General features: G+C 31.1%; 1 protein-coding gene across 1 annotated transcript; it reads left to right on the top strand.

Annotated features, from left to right (window-relative positions):
• The first annotated feature begins 12,237 nt into the window (after positions 1 to 12,237).
• On the top strand, positions 12,238 to 17,352 carry Dbp45A (putative ATP-dependent RNA helicase Dbp45A). Its single transcript, XM_015524959.2, has 7 exons — positions 12,238 to 12,400; positions 12,533 to 12,726; positions 12,810 to 12,943; positions 13,871 to 14,081; positions 15,251 to 15,417; positions 15,647 to 16,002; positions 17,044 to 17,352. The coding sequence occupies exons 1-7, from the start codon at positions 12,343 to 12,345 to the stop codon at positions 17,334 to 17,336; spliced, it is 1,413 nt and encodes a 470-aa protein (XP_015380445.1). The 5' UTR covers positions 12,238 to 12,342; the 3' UTR covers positions 17,337 to 17,352.
• Positions 17,353 to 17,415: the final 63 nt, after the last annotated feature.

Below are 17,415 nucleotides of genomic sequence, written 5' to 3' on the forward strand. Positions count from 1 at the left end.
TACATGACATAATTCTAATATTAAAATTATTATTTTTGTATTATATTATATAATATTCATAGTTGTTATTTGCTGTTAAAAAAACAAATTTACATTTTAAATTAAATGTTTGACTTAACCTACATATTAAATAGGTGTAGGTACAGCAAACATCTATATTGTACTGTGTATAATTTTCAACTGTAAGATATTGTTTACCTATATGTATGTTTTATTGTTTTGTAATGACTTTTGTCGCACTTAAAATATACAATTTTCGTATCTAAATTTGATGCACTTTCGATTAAAAATGGTTTGGAAAACATAAATTTTGGTGTTCATACCGAAAAAGCCTTCCAAAATACACCGCGCAGCCGAAATCTGGCAGTACCTCAAACATCGGATAATGTAAATAGTATTTTTTTTCTGGAGCCCAAGTCCCCCGAGTGCCCCCTCCAAAATATGCAAATTTTGAATCTAAATTTGTTGCACTTTTGATTAAAAATGTTTTGGAAAACATAAATTTTGGTGTTCATTTCGAAAAAAAATTCCCAATAACACCGCGCAGCTACACACTTTACATATCGTAAAATGCCATATAATTTATATTTTATTATTTTTCTAGAACTCTAGTCCCCCTAGTGCCCCCTCAAAAATATGCAAATTTTGAATCTAAATTTGTTGCCCTTTTGATTAAAAATGGTTTGGAAAACATAAATTTTGGTGTTCATACCGAAAAAGCCTTCCAAAATACACCGCGCAGCCGAAATCTGGCAGTACCTCAAACATCGGATAATGTAAATAGTATTTTTTTTCTGGAGCCCAAGTCCCCCGAGTGCCCCCTCCAAAATATGCAAATTTTGAATCTAAATTTGTTGCACTTTTGATTAAAAATGTTTTGGAAAACATAAATTTTGGTGTTCATACCGAAAAAGCCTTCCAAAATACACCGCAAAGCCGAAATCTGACAGTATCTCAAACATCGGATAATGTAAATAGTATTTTTTTTCTGTAGCCCAAGTCCCCCGAGTGCCCCCTCCAAAATATGCAAATTTTGAATCTAAATTTGTTGCACTTTCGATTAAAAATGGTTTGGAAAACATAAATTTTGGTGTTCATACCGAAAAAGCCTTCCAAAATACACCGCGCAGCCGAAATCTGACAGTATCTCAAACATCGGATAATGTAAATAGTATTTTTTTTCTGGAGCCCAAGTCCCCCGAGTGCCCCCTCCAAAATATGCAAATTTTGAATCTAAATTTGTTGCACTTTCGATTAAAAATGGTTTGGAAAACATAAATTTTGGTGTTCATACCGAAAAAGCCTTCCAAAATACACCGCGTAGCTACACACATTAAATATCTTAAAATGCCATATAATTAATATTTTATTATTTTTCTAGAACTCTAGTCCCCCTAGTGCCCCCTCAAAAATATGCAAATTTTGAATCTAAATTTGTTGCCCTTTTGATTAAAAATGGTTTGGAAAACATAAATTTTGGTGTTCATACCGAAAAAGCCTTCCAAAATACACCGCGCAGCCGAAATCTGGCAGTACCTCAAACATCGGATAATGTAAATAGTATTTTTTTTCTGGAGCCCAAGTCCCCCGAGTGCCCCCTCCAAAATATGCAAATTTTGAATCTAAATTTGTTGCACTTTTGATTAAAAATGTTTTGGAAAACATAAATTTTGGTGTTCATTTCGAAAAAAAATTCCCAATATCACCGCGCAGCTACACACTTTACATATCGTAAAATGCCATATAATTTATATTTTATTATTTTTCTAGAACTCAAGTCCCCCGAGTGCCCCCTCCAAAATATGCAAATTTTGAATCTAAATTTGTTGCACTTTTGATTAAAAATGGTTTGGAAAACATAAATTTTGGTGTTCATACCGAAAAAGCCTTCCAAAATACACCGCGCAGCCGAAATCTGGCAGTACCTCAAACATCGGATAATGTAAATAGTATTTTTTTTCTGGAGCCCAAGTCCCCCGAGTGCCCCCTCCAAAATATGCAAATTTTGAATCTAAATTTGTTGCACTTTTGATTAAAAATGTTTTGGAAAACATAAATTTTGGTGTTCATACCGAAAAAGCCTTCCAAAATACACCGCAAAGCCGAAATCTGACAGTATCTCAAACATCGGATAATGTAAATAGTATTTTTTTTCTGTAGCCCAAGTCCCCCGAGTGCCCCCTCCAAAATATGCAAATTTTGAATCTAAATTTGTTGCACTTTCGATTAAAAATGGTTTGGAAAACATAAATTTTGGTGTTCATACCGAAAAAGCCTTCCAAAATACACCGCAAAGCCGAAATCTGACAGTATCTCAAACATCGGATAATGTAAATAGTATTTTTTTTCTGTAGCCCAAGTCCCCCGAGTGCCCCCTCCAAAATATGCAAATTTTGAATCTAAATTTGTTGCACTTTCGATTAAAAATGGTTTGGAAAACATAAATTTTGGTGTTCATACCGAAAAAGCCTTCCAAAATACACCGCGCAGCCGAAATCTGACAGTATCTCAAACATCGGATAATGTAAATAGTATTTTTTTTCTGTAGCCCAAGTCCCCCGAGTGCCCCCTCCAAAATATGCAAATTTTGAATCTAAATTTGTTGCACTTTTGATTAAAAATGTTTTGGAAAACATAAATTTTGGTGTTCATTTCGAAAAAAAATTCCCAATATCACCGCGCAGCTACACACTTTACATATCGTAAAATGCCATATAATTTATATTTTATTATTTTTCTAGAACTCAAGTCCCCCGAGTGCCCCCTCCAAAATATGCAAATTTTGAATCTAAATTTGTTGCACTTTCGATTAAAAATGGTTTGGAAAACATAAATTTTGGTGTTCATACCGAAAAAGCCTTCCAAAATACACCGCGCAGCCGAAATCTGACAGTATCTCAAACATCGGATAATGTAAATAGTATTTTTTTTCTGGAGCCCAAGTCCCCCGAGTGCCCCCTCCAAAATATGCAAATTTTGAATCTAAATTTGTTGCACTTTCGATTAAAAATGGTTTGGAAAACATAAATTTTGGTGTTCATACCGAAAAAGCCTTCCAAAATACACCGCGTAGCTACACACATTAAATATCTTAAAATGCCATATAATTAATATTTTATTATTTTTCTAGAACTCTAGTCCCCCTAGTGCCCCCTCAAAAATATGCAAATTTTGAATCTAAATTTGTTGCCCTTTTGATTAAAAATGGTTTGGAAAACATAAATTTTGGTGTTCATACCGAAAAAGCCTTCCAAAATACACCGCGCAGCCGAAATCTGGCAGTACCTCAAACATCGGATAATGTAAATAGTATTTTTTTTCTGGAGCCCAAGTCCCCCGAGTGCCCCCTCCAAAATATGCAAATTTTGAATCTAAATTTGTTGCACTTTTGATTAAAAATGTTTTGGAAAACATAAATTTTGGTGTTCATTTCGAAAAAAAATTCCCAATATCACCGCGCAGCTACACACTTTACATATCGTAAAATGCCATATAATTTATATTTTATTATTTTTCTAGAACTCAAGTCCCCCGAGTGCCCCCTCCAAAATATGCAAATTTTGAATCTAAATTTGTTGCACTTTTGATTAAAAATGGTTTGGAAAACATAAATTTTGGTGTTCATACCGAAAAAGCCTTCCAAAATACACCGCGCAGCCGAAATCTGGCAGTACCTCAAACATCGGATAATGTAAATAGTATTTTTTTTCTGGAGCCCAAGTCCCCCGAGTGCCCCCTCCAAAATATGCAAATTTTGAATCTAAATTTGTTGCACTTTTGATTAAAAATGTTTTGGAAAACATAAATTTTGGTGTTCATACCGAAAAAGCCTTCCAAAATACACCGCAAAGCCGAAATCTGACAGTATCTCAAACATCGGATAATGTAAATAGTATTTTTTTTCTGTAGCCCAAGTCCCCCGAGTGCCCCCTCCAAAATATGCAAATTTTGAATCTAAATTTGTTGCACTTTCGATTAAAAATGGTTTGGAAAACATAAGTTTTGGTGTTCATACCGAAAAAGCCTTCCAAAATACACCGCAAAGCCGAAATCTGACAGTATCTCAAACATCGGATAATGTAAATAGTATTTTTTTTCTGTAGCCCAAGTCCCCCGAGTGCCCCCTCCAAAATATGCAAATTTTGAATCTAAATTTGTTGCACTTTCGATTAAAAATGGTTTGGAAAACATAAATTTTGGTGTTCATACCGAAAAAGCCTTCCAAAATACACCGCGCAGCCGAAATCTGACAGTATCTCAAACATCGGATAATGTAAATAGTATTTTTTTTCTGGAGCCCAAGTCCCCCGAGTGCCCCCTCCAAAATATGCAAATTTTGAATCTAAATTTGTTGCACTTTCGATTAAAAATGGTTTGGAAAACATAAATTTTGGTGTTCATACCGAAAAAGCCTTCCAAAATACACCGCAAAGCCGAAATCTGACAGTATCTCAAACATCGGATAATGTAAATAGTATTTTTTTTCTGTAGCCCAAGTCCCCCGAGTGCCCCCTCCAAAATATGCAAATTTTGAATCTAAATTTGTTGCACTTTCGATTAAAAATGGTTTGGAAAACATAAATTTTGGTGTTCATACCGAAAAAGCCTTCCAAAATACACCGCGCAGCCGAAATCTGACAGTATCTCAAACATCGGATAATGTAAATAGTATTTTTTTTCTGGAGCCCAAGTCCCCCGAGTGCCCCCTCCAAAATATGCAAATTTTGAATCTAAATTTGTTGCACTTTCGATTAAAAATGGTTTGGAAAACATAAATTTTGGTGTTCATACCGAAAAAGCCTTCCAAAATACACCGCGTAGCTACACACATTAAATATCTTAAAATGCCATATAATTAATATTTTATTATTTTTCTAGAACTCTAGTCCCCCTAGTGCCCCCTCAAAAATATGCAAATTTTGAATCTAAATTTGTTGCCCTTTTGATTAAAAATGGTTTGGAAAACATAAATTTTGGTGTTCATACCGAAAAAGCCTTCCAAAATACACCGCGCAGCCGAAATCTGGCAGTACCTCAAACATCGGATAATGTAAATAGTATTTTTTTTCTGGAGCCCAAGTCCCCCGAGTGCCCCCTCCAAAATATGCAAATTTTGAATCTAAATTTGTTGCACTTTTGATTAAAAAAGGTTTTGGAAAACATAAATTTTGGTGTTCATTTCGAAAAAAAATTCCCAATAACACCGCGCAGCTACACACTTTACATATCGTAAAATGCCATATAATTTATATTTTATTATTTTTCTAGAACTCAAGTCCCCCGAGTGCCCCCTCCAAAATATGCAAATTTTGAATCTAAATTTGTTGCACTTTTGATTAAAAATGGTTTGGAAAACATAAATTTTGGTGTTCATACCGAAAAAGCCTTCCAAAATACACCGCGCAGCCGAAATCTGGCAGTACCTCAAACATCGGATAATGTAAATAGTATTTTTTTTCTGGAGCCCAAGTCCCCCGAGTGCCCCCTCCAAAATATGCAAATTTTGAATCTAAATTTGTTGCACTTTTGATTAAAAATGTTTTGGAAAACATAAATTTTGGTGTTCATACCGAAAAAGCCTTCCAAAATACACCGCAAAGCCGAAATCTGACAGTATCTCAAACATCGGATAATGTAAATAGTATTTTTTTTCTGTAGCCCAAGTCCCCCGAGTGCCCCCTCCAAAATATGCAAATTTTGAATCTAAATTTGTTGCACTTTCGATTAAAAATGGTTTGGAAAACATAAATTTTGGTGTTCATACCGAAAAAGCCTTCCAAAATACACCGCGTAGCTACACACATTAAATATCTTAAAATGCCATATAATTAATATTTTATTATTTTTCTAGAACTCTAGTCCCCCTAGTGCCCCCTCAAAAATATGCAAATTTTGAATCTAAATTTGTTGCCCTTTTGATTAAAAATGGTTTGGAAAACATAAATTTTGGTGTTCATACCGAAAAAGCCTTCCAAAATACACCGCGCAGCCGAAATCTGGCAGTACCTCAAACATCGGATAATGTAAATAGTATTTTTTTTCTGGAGCCCAAGTCCCTCGAGTGCCCCCTCCAAAATATGCAAATTTTGAATCTAAATTTGTTGCACTTTTGATTAAAAATGTTTTGGAAAACATAAATTTTGGTGTTCATTTCGAAAAAAAATTCCCAATATCACCGCGCAGCTACACACTTTACATATCGTAAAATGCCATATAATTTATATTTTATTATTTTTCTAGAACTCAAGTCCCCCGAGTGCCCCCTCCAAAATATGCAAATTTTGAATCTAAATTTGTTGCACTTTTGATTAAAAATGGTTTGGAAAACATAAATTTTGGTGTTCATACCGAAAAAGCCTTCCAAAATACACCGCGCAGCCGAAATCTGGCAGTACCTCAAACATCGGATAATGTAAATAGTATTTTTTTTCTGGAGCCCAAGTCCCCCGAGTGCCCCCTCCAAAATATGCAAATTTTGAATCTAAATTTGTTGCACTTTTGATTAAAAATGTTTTGGAAAACATAAATTTTGGTGTTCATACCGAAAAAGCCTTCCAAAATACACCGCAAAGCCGAAATCTGACAGTATCTCAAACATCGGATAATGTAAATAGTATTTTTTTTCTGTAGCCCAAGTCCCCCGAGTGCCCCCTCCAAAATATGCAAATTTTGAATCTAAATTTGTTGCACTTTTGATTAAAAATGTTTTGGAAAACATAAATTTTGGTGTTCATACCGAAAAAGCCTTCCAAAATACACCGCAAAGCCGAAATCTGACAGTATCTCAAACATCGGATAATGTAAATAGTATTTTTTTTCTGTAGCCCAAGTCCCCCGAGTGCCCCCTCCAAAATATGCAAATTTTGAATCTAAATTTGTTGCACTTTCGATTAAAAATGGTTTGGAAAACATAAATTTTGGTGTTCATACCGAAAAAGCCTTCCAAAATACACCGCGTAGCTACACACATTAAATATCTTAAAATGCCATATAATTAATATTTTATTATTTTTCTAGAACTCTAGTCCCCCTAGTGCCCCCTCAAAAATATGCAAATTTTGAATCTAAATTTGTTGCCCTTTTGATTAAAAATGGTTTGGAAAACATAAATTTTGGTGTTCATACCGAAAAAGCCTTCCAAAATACACCGCGCAGCCGAAATCTGGCAGTACCTCAAACATCGGATAATGTAAATAGTATTTTTTTTCTGGAGCCCAAGTCCCCCGAGTGCCCCCTCCAAAATATGCAAATTTTGAATCTAAATTTGTTGCACTTTTGATTAAAAATGTTTTGGAAAACATAAATTTTGGTGTTCATTTCGAAAAAAAATTCCCAATATCACCGCGCAGCTACACACTTTACATATCGTAAAATGCCATATAATTTATATTTTATTATTTTTCTAGAACTCAAGTCCCCCGAGTGCCCCCTCCAAAATATGCAAATTTTGAATCTAAATTTGTTGCACTTTTGATTAAAAATGGTTTGGAAAACATAAATTTTGGTGTTCATACCGAAAAAGCCTTCCAAAATACACCGCGCAGCCGAAATCTGGCAGTACCTCAAACATCGGATAATGTAAATAGTATTTTTTTTCTGGAGCCCAAGTCCCCCGAGTGCCCCCTCCAAAATATGCAAATTTTGAATCTAAATTTGTTGCCCTTTCGATTAAAAATGGTTTGGAAAACATAAATTTTGGTGTTCATTTCGAAAAAAAATTCCCAATTACACCGCGCAGCTACACACTTTACATGTCGTAAAATGCCATATAATTAATATTTTATTATTTTTCTAGAACTCTAGTCCCCCGAGTGCCCCATCCAAAATATGCAAATTTTGAATGTAAATTTGTTGCCCTTTCGATTAAAAATGGTTTGGAAAACATAAATTTTGGTGTTCATACCGAAAAAGCCTTCCAAAATACACCGCGCAGCCCAAATCTGGCAGTACCTCAAACATCGGATAATGTAAATAGTATTTTTTTTCTGGAGCCCAAGTCCCCCCAGTGCCCTCGCCAAAATATGCAAATTTTGAATCTAAATTTGATGCTCTTTCGATTAAAAATGGTTTGGAAAACATAAATTTTGGTGTTCATACCGAAAAAGCATTCCAAATTACACCGCGCAGCCGAAATCTGACGGTATCTGAAACATCGGATAATGTAAATAGTATTTTTTTTCTGGAGCCCAAGTCCCCCGAGTGCCCCCTCCAAAATATGCAAATTTTGAATCTAAATTTGTTGCACTTTTGATTAAAAATGTTTTGGAAAACATAAATTTTGGTGTTCATTTCGAAAAAAAATTCCCAATAACACCGCGCAGCTACACACTTTACATATCGTAAAATGCCATATAATTTATATTTTATTATTTTTCTAGAACTCAAGTCCCCCGAGTGCCCCCTCCAAAATATGCAAATTTTGAATCTAAATTTGTTGCACTTTTGATTAAAAATGGTTTGGAAAACATAAATTTTGGTGTTCATACCGAAAAAGCCTTCCAAAATACACCGCGCAGCCGAAATCTGGCAGTACCTCAAACATCGGATAATGTAAATAGTATTTTTTTTCTGGAGCCCAAGTCCCCCGAGTGCCCCCTCCAAAATATGCAAATTTTGAATCTAAATTTGTTGCACTTTTGATTAAAAATGTTTTGGAAAACATAAATTTTGGTGTTCATTTCGAAAAAAAATTCCCAATAACACCGCGCAGCTACACACTTTACATATCGTAAAATGCCATATAATTTATATTTTATTATTTTTCTAGAACTCAAGTCCCCCGAGTGCCCCCTCCAAAATATGCAAATTTTGAATGTAAATTTGTTGCCCTTTCGATTAAAAATGGTTTGGAAAACATAAATTTTGGTGTTCATACCGAAAAAGCCTTCCAAAATACACCGCGCAGCCCAAATCTGGCAGTACCTCAAACATCGGATAATGTAAATAGTATTTTTTTTCTGGAGCCCAAGTCCCCCCAGTGCCCTCGCCAAAATATGCAAATTTTGAATCTAAATTTGATGCTCTTTCGATTAAAAATGGTTTGGAAAACATAAATTTTGGTGTTCATACCGAAAAAGCATTCCAAATTACACCGCGCAGCCGAAATCTGACGGTATCTGAAACATCGGATAATGTAAATAGTATTTTTTTTCTGGAGCCCAAGTCCCCCGAGTGCCCCCTCCAAAATATGCAAATTTTGAATCTAAATTTGTTGCCCTTTCGATTAAAAATGGTTTGGAAAACATAAATTTTGGTGTTCATTTCGAAAAAAAATTCCCAATTACACCGCGCAGCTACACACTTTACATGTCGTAAAATGCCATATAATTAATATTTTATTATTTTTCTAGAACTCTAGTCCCCCGAGTGCCCCATCCAAAATATGCAAATTTTGAATCTAAATTTGTTGCACTTTCGATTAAAAATGGTTTGGAAAACATAAATTTTGGTGTTCATACCGAAAAAGCCTTCCAAAATACACCGCAAAGCCCAAATCTGGCAGTACCTCAAACATCGGATAATGTAAATAGTATTTTTTTTCTGGAGCCCAAGTCCCCCCAGTGCCCTCGCCAAAATATGCAAATTTTGAATCTAAATTTGATGCTCTTTCGATTAAAAATGGTTTGGAAAACATAAATTTTGGTGTTCATACCGAAAAAGCATTCCAAATTACACCGCGCAGCCGAAATCTGACGGTATCTGAAACATCGGATAATGTAAATAGTATTTTTTTTCTGGAGCCCAAGTCCCCCGAGTGCCCCCTCCAAAATATGCAAATTTTGAATCTAAATTTGTTGCCCTTTCGATTAAAAATGGTTTGGAAAACATAAATTTTGGTGTTCATTTCGAAAAAAAATTCCCAATTACACCGCGCAGCTACACACTTTACATGTCGTAAAATGCCATATAATTAATATTTTATTATTTTTCTAGAACTCTAGTCCCCCGAGTGCCCCATCCAAAATATGCAAATTTTGAATCTAAATTTGTTGCACTTTCGATTAAAAATGGTTTGGAAAACATAAATTTTGGTGTTCATACCGAAAAAGCCTTCCAAAATACACCGCAAAGCCGAAATCTGACAGTATCTCAAACATCGGATAATGTAAATAGTATTTTTTTTCTGTAGCCCAAGTCCCCCGAGTGCCCCCTCCAAAATATGCAAATTTTGAATCTAAATTTGTTGCACTTTCGATTAAAAATGGTTTGGAAAACATAAATTTTGGTGTTCATACCGAAAAAGCCTTCCAAAATACACCGCGCAGCCGAAATCTGACAGTATCTCAAACATCGGATAATGTAAATAGTATTTTTTTTCTGGAGCCCAAGTCCCCCGAGTGCCCCCTCCAAAATATGCAAATTTTGAATCTTAAGTTGTTGCCCTTTCGATTAAAAATGGTTTCAAAAACATAAATTTTGGTGTTCATACCGAATAAGCCTTCCAAAATACACTGCGCAGCCGATTCGTCCGTAAACTCATAAATATCATATAGTTGTTATCGTATTATTTTTCTAGTGCCCAAGTCCACCGCGTGCCGCACTCGAAAACTACAATTTTCGTATCTAGATTGGTTGCCTTTTCGATTAAAAATGGTTTGAGAGACATATTTTTTGGTGTTCGTTTCGAAAAAAACGTTCCAAATACACCCTGCGCCCGCCCGACCTGTATTACCGTAAAATTTCATATTCTTTAACTTTATATCATATTATTTTGTCAGTGCTCAATTCCACTTTGTGCCGCACATGGGTACATTTTTTAGCTGCGTTTAATTCCTTTTCGATTAAAAATGTTTTGGAGAATATATATACTCACCTTATTCCCGCTGATATCACATAATATTATGAAACCTACTCATATTATAGTATTAAATTACAAGGGTTCTAATTTTTAATATAAATATGGAGTGTTATTATCTATTTTTATTGGCCGTAGTTCGTTGATGAGATAATTAACAAGTAATATTAGGTAAATATATTTATATGTATATATTTTTTACAAACTTATGTTTAAAGGCAATACAGCTTAATCCAGTGGTATTTGAAATGATTTGTTTTTGCGTAGTTCCAATGAACATTTCTAATGTAATTTTTTAAGTTTCACCATTAGGATTATTTATGATTTTCATTGAATTACTATCTATTATAGAACTTTAAGTTTCTCTAGACTATGGAGCTATATTAAAAATTTGATCTTCATATCTTTTTAGAGTTGTATAATTTTATTAGAATGATCTAGATGTTTTTAATTATTTATGAGCATAATGCGAGGTCTTTAACAGATAAAATAGAATCAACTTTATTGTTATTTTTAATATAACTAAGTTTTATTGGGTTCTGTAATTAATCGAATGACACTAGATATCTTTACTCATTCTACAATCCTGTTTAACCAAAATACCATGTTAATTTTGTAGAATATTATACAATTGTTGATAGGATGTTGCCGAATTGTACAAACTTTGTCTTCTTAGCTTAATTTTATCAACTGTTTCTAATTCATCCGTTGAAAATTTAGATACATTTTTTAATAATTATATTTAGTGAATAGTATTTTACTTTTGTTATATCATTTTGAAATATCATATTTTTACAATATTTTAATCGCTTCGTTTTTTAACACACTATTGATAATAAAATGTATTACCCATTAACATTATACCTCTTGTAATGATATTGCCTTTTTAGTTTTTATGCATGCATTGTATAACGATTTAATGGTTATATTTCTCAAAAATAAAAAATAGTTAAGAGAAAATCCAACATTGGTATATATAATAGTAGGTGATGTTTTGTAAACTTGTATTTTTTTATAGCATAATGTAGTTAATTTTTTATGTTACTAGTTCAAAAGAGTTAAATACTTTAAAATGTTTCATTATGTTATATTTTATAACAATGATAACTATTTTTAAAATTAGGTAGGTACATAATGTGCATTATAGATTTTATTGCTTTAATGTAATAATAATTATCATTCATCCATCGACCACCTTGAATTCTGAATTCTATCTGAAAAATAAATATTTTTATTATAACCCCTTATAAGACATGAATAGGCAATAGAGTATGCAGGAATGCGGTTACCTATCTTATCAGTGTTGATAAGCGCTCAACGTCCGGGAGCTAACTTCACAGACATGTCACAACTCACAACTGACAAATTTACAATACGAAAATTAAAGATAACGATATTTGATAATAGTCATTATCAAATTATTCAAATAATATTTTTTAGTTTTCAGTGTTTTCACTTTTCAGTGGCACGTGCTTATTGCTTGTACTTTTTTAATAAAATATTTTGAAAATAATGTTATTTTTGAACAATTAAAAAAATTGTTCACCATGAATTTTCAAAATTTAAATTTATCAAAATACTTATGTGATCAGCTTCAAGCGGTTGGTGAGTACCTCTTTCCATGCTCTATACATTATAAATTAATTATATTTTAGTTTTAGAAAATTATTGATATGTATAGGTCTATTTACATAAACTAGTATTATTGTATAAATATTTTATTCTATATAAATACAGGTGTCAAATCACCTACTGAAATTCAAAAAAATTGCATACCAAAAATATTGGATGGAATTGACTGTATAGGTTGTGCTAAAACTGGAAGTGGTAAAACATTGGCTTTTGCTTTGCCTATTCTTCAAAAACTTTGGGAAGAGCCTTATGGAATATTTGCTCTTATTCTTACACCTACTAGAGAACTAGCTTATCAAGTGAGTTAATTTATCCTTTTTCTTAGTCTAGGTATAAACTATAAACATTTTTTATTTAACAATGTATTCATTCAATTTTGTAGATTGCAGATCAATTTGCTGTGATTGGTAAACCTAAGAATCTCAGACATTGTGTAGTTACTGGTGGAATGGAAATGATAGTTCAAGCACGAGAATTATCAAATAAACCTCATATAGTGGTTGCAACTCCTGGAAGGTATTTACTTATTCATATCTATATTCCAGCCCACGAGAGAATTACCTTAATTTGTACATTAATTCTAATAGTTGTGAATGCTGTTAGTCGGATTTTCTCCTACCATTGTTCTATTCCTACTACTCATTAGCGTGTATACAGCAGCTCTCATAAAATATTTACTTTCCTTTCTGATTTATTGTAGTACACCCACTACACACTAGTTCATTATGATTGGAAATTTTGAATAACAAAATTAAAAAATATAACATTAACGTTAGTTTAAAACAAATTATCGTTGTCACTGCTACCGATTTACACAGGGTGATTCTTTTATCAAACAACACACATTATTTAAAAAAGTATTGACTTTTTTCAAAATACTTTTTTACATAGTTTCAAGTTGTTAAAAAAACCAACGCTTTTATTAAAAAATTATATTTTTAAATATTTTTTATCCTTATATTTTTTTAAGTTTTTTACTTTTTTGAATAGTAACATAGTTTTTTAATTTCATATTCCAAAGCAGAATATTTTTCTTAAAATGTTGATACATAAAAATCGAATTTAGGACGAGTAGTTTATAAGTTATAAGTATTTTAAGTTTAGACAAGCGGAGTAGTGGATAAGCATTTTGTGGGGTAACCCCGTACCACTCCACTCTGCCAATCTAAACTTTAAATACCTATAACTCATAAACTAATAGCGCTAAATTCGAAATTTTAATGTAATAATTAATTTAAAAAATAGTTTTATTAATTTATGAAATTTTAAGTATAGGTTACCATTTGAAAATCAAAAGTTGATAGTAGTTTATCTAATAAATATAAGGGTGAAAAATGAGGGGACTGATTCACAGAACTAATATTTTATAGTCATCATCTCCTGGGCCAGAGTATATATTCAATGAATAAATACAACATTAATTTTATTTCATTATTTATTTAGACTTGCTGATCATTTAGAAAGCTGTGATACATTTTCATTGAAACGTATAAAATTTCTAGTATTAGATGAAGCAGATAGATTATTAGGAGGTAAATTTGATAAACAAATAGCAACAATTTTTTCTGCTCTCCCAAAAGAAAGACAAACTTTACTATTTAGTGCCACCATGACCGATACTCTTGAAAAAGTTAAAATGATAACAAAAAAAAATGTAAGTTAATTTAATTTAATAATAAATATGTATTTATACATTGCATGTATTTTATTGTGTTATATTATAAGTTGGATTTGAGTAGGTAGTGATTAAGATATATAACTATGGAGATAACAAATTATATATTTATTAGTCTTGTTTCTGTAAAAACACATTTGATGCTTTTTTTTTCAAAAAAGCTATTCAACCACTTTTTATGTACTCTGAGACACAACAAGATATCATGTGAAAGAAAAAAGTAAAAAGTTATTACTTGTATAATACATATTATATTTGGATATGAAATGTATTATGTATACTAAATTGTACGTGTATACCATGTGTATCTTATGTAATTGTATGTTGGGTTTTTTAACCGTTATGTATCGATAATATGTGATTTCAAAAACAAAAAAGACGTGTTTCTTTATTTTTTACAGGCAATTTTTTTATAATAATTACAAAATCAACTTAATTTTAACTTAATGGTTACAACTATACTTTTAATAAATTCTGGTAAAGCTTTTTTTTTTTTTGATTTACTAGTTAATTAACTATGGTCTCCTAAAGTTTAGTAAATGTATCAATTCTTTGAACTAAAATAATTAGTTTAAATATAATTTACAAGAGCTAAATAATTTTTTTTTACTCTTTATTCATTTTTACACTATTTTTTTTTTTTTTTTTTTATTAATTGTTTATGGCATCAACTACATGGTTATTAGCCGATGTTACATATTAAATTTACATTAATTACTTACATAATTGCTTTCTACTTATTACTTATAATTAAGGATTTACATTTTAATCTAAGTTAGAATATTTAAATCAGTTGACGCAGTCCTGTTGAGTTGACGAAATTTAGGAGTTTATTGGTTGTCTCGGGAGTGGGTGATAGCGTCTCGTATAGTGTATCGGGTAGTTTTAGTTCAATGCCCCTTTCACTGAACACTATCTTTTTATATACTTATATCAATAATTTAATGGCACACTCCAAAAAAAATTTACAATATTCACATGCAAAATGTCTGGATATACATATAAAAAATAAATATTCTAACTTAACAGTGTTAGTATAAATGTAAATGTTTTATATTTTGATATCCCATGATTTATTGTATTTAATACATACTTTTTTAAACAACAATATTGATATAAAAAACACTTTTATACTATAATGTTTTTAGACTTTTGTGTATGAATCAACTGCTGAAGTGAAAACAGTTGATGAACTTGAACAATTTTATGTGCTATGTCCATATAATGTAAAGGATGGATATTTGGTGGAAATAGTTAGACAGTTTCGTGAAAAAGATGAAAACGGACTAATTATGATATTTACTGATACGTGCAAGTAAGTACAAAATATATTTAAAATTTAATGCAGTTCAATTTTTTTTAATACTGTCATGACATTAATTATTGTAGATATTTTAAACTTTAAGCAGAGAGATCATTTAAAAATTATAATTATGCTGACTAAAAATTAAAATAAATTAATGAATAATAATAATAATTATTATAGAAAACCTACCCAAGTATATTGTTTGTATTATGTTATTTATTGAAAAAATATTTTATAGAAACTGTCAGTTACTGCATATGACATTAAATGAAGTTGGATTTGACACCGTGTCACTTCATGCAATGATGTCTCAACGTCAAAGATTAGCTGGGCTAGCAAAATTCAAATCCCATGTTTCTAAAATTTTAATTGCTACTGATGTTGCCAGTCGTGGTCTTGATATTCCTGCAGTATCATTAGTAATAAATCATATAATTCCAAACAATGCTACTGATTATGTTCATAGAGTTGGAAGAACTGCTAGGGCAGGAAGACAAGGTCGTGCTGTATCTATTGTTACCCAACATGATATCAAAATAGTAAAAGTAATTGAAGAGAAAATTAATATTCGATTAAAAGAATATGATGTGTCAGGTAATTTTTTTTTCTACAGTAAATATTTGATATATATTTTATTTATGAATAAGATTAAATAATAAATTGTAGAATTGTATAAGATTTTCTAATAAAATAAAATAAATTAATAAATAAACTATGTGCTATAAGGTCAAGTGAGAATATTTAAACAGATTAACAATTTTGTTGTTGTATCTTGTGAGTTTGTCACTCCCATTTAAGTTGTAACCGTTATACAAATTTTAAACATTTAAAATTTGGCTTTAGCAAAAACAATTTTCTAGTACTACTCCTACCTTACGAGAGTGAATTTGGCCAATTATCATACTTAAAGTTTAGAAAAGTTTATGTTTATTATCTGTTAGTCAATTTTTAACAATATTTTAATTTTTGTGCATGTTAAAATCTTTTTTTTAATTGGTGTACTTACATATTTTATATATTCCTACTTCTTTTAAAAATATAAAAATCATCAAAAATCTTAGAAACACAAATAATTTTTTATAATTAATAATGGGCCAATTCAGGTTAATATCTAAACATTTATTCTATCAAACGTGAATTATATATGTTGACCTTTGTGAGACTGATTGTAACATTTTTACATTTCAATTTTCAAATGGCATAAAAAATACTACTACTTTACAATTTTAATATTTATTCTTCTACTGTATTGTAATTCCTAACTAAGTGAAATCTTAAAAACAATTGTAATTTATTTACCCTCAAATTTTTTTATATGTCTTTGGGCTTACAAATCTTTGAATTCAAGTTTAACAGAAACAAAACAATTCTTAAATAGCTATCTTATACAATAACTATCTTTATAAATTAGTCATAGTTGAAATATGAAATATTAGTATAATGATAAATATAATAGATTTGGTGTTAGAATAAAAATAAAATAATAGTTTGAAATGAAATTAATAGTCATCATTGGAGATAAAACAAATTATTAAATTAATGTAATTATTTATTTCAAATTAATACTTATTACTTATTAATTTAAAATGTTCAACAATAGTATCATACCTAATTATTATCTTATTTTTATTATAGGACTACATGTTGCCAAGATTTTGACTCAAGTACATGTTACAAAAAGAGAAGCACAGATTAAGTTAGATGAAACTGATTTTGATGAACGGCGTTTAATCAACAAAAGAAAAAAATTAATAAATGAAGGCAAAGACCCTGATAAAGTAGAACAAGAAATCAAACGTAAGAGAAAAGAAAACAACCGACTACGATTTGAAAGAAGAAATTTAAATTATAAAAATTGTGACGGAAATAATGTTAATAGTGAACATGATATAGATGATCATATTAACAGTGTTGAAACATGTGAATAAATATAATTTATAATTACATTTTATCTTGTCTTAACCCAAAATTAAAATTCTCTGAAATTTGATTGTATAGTATCCGTTC

Source organism: Diuraphis noxia, unplaced genomic scaffold, assembly GCF_037042655.1.
Source record: "Diuraphis noxia isolate RWA-SAM2 unplaced genomic scaffold, SU_Dnox_SAM2 contig0005, whole genome shotgun sequence".
In the NCBI taxonomy this organism is placed as follows: Eukaryota; Metazoa; Arthropoda; class Insecta; order Hemiptera; family Aphididae; genus Diuraphis; species Diuraphis noxia.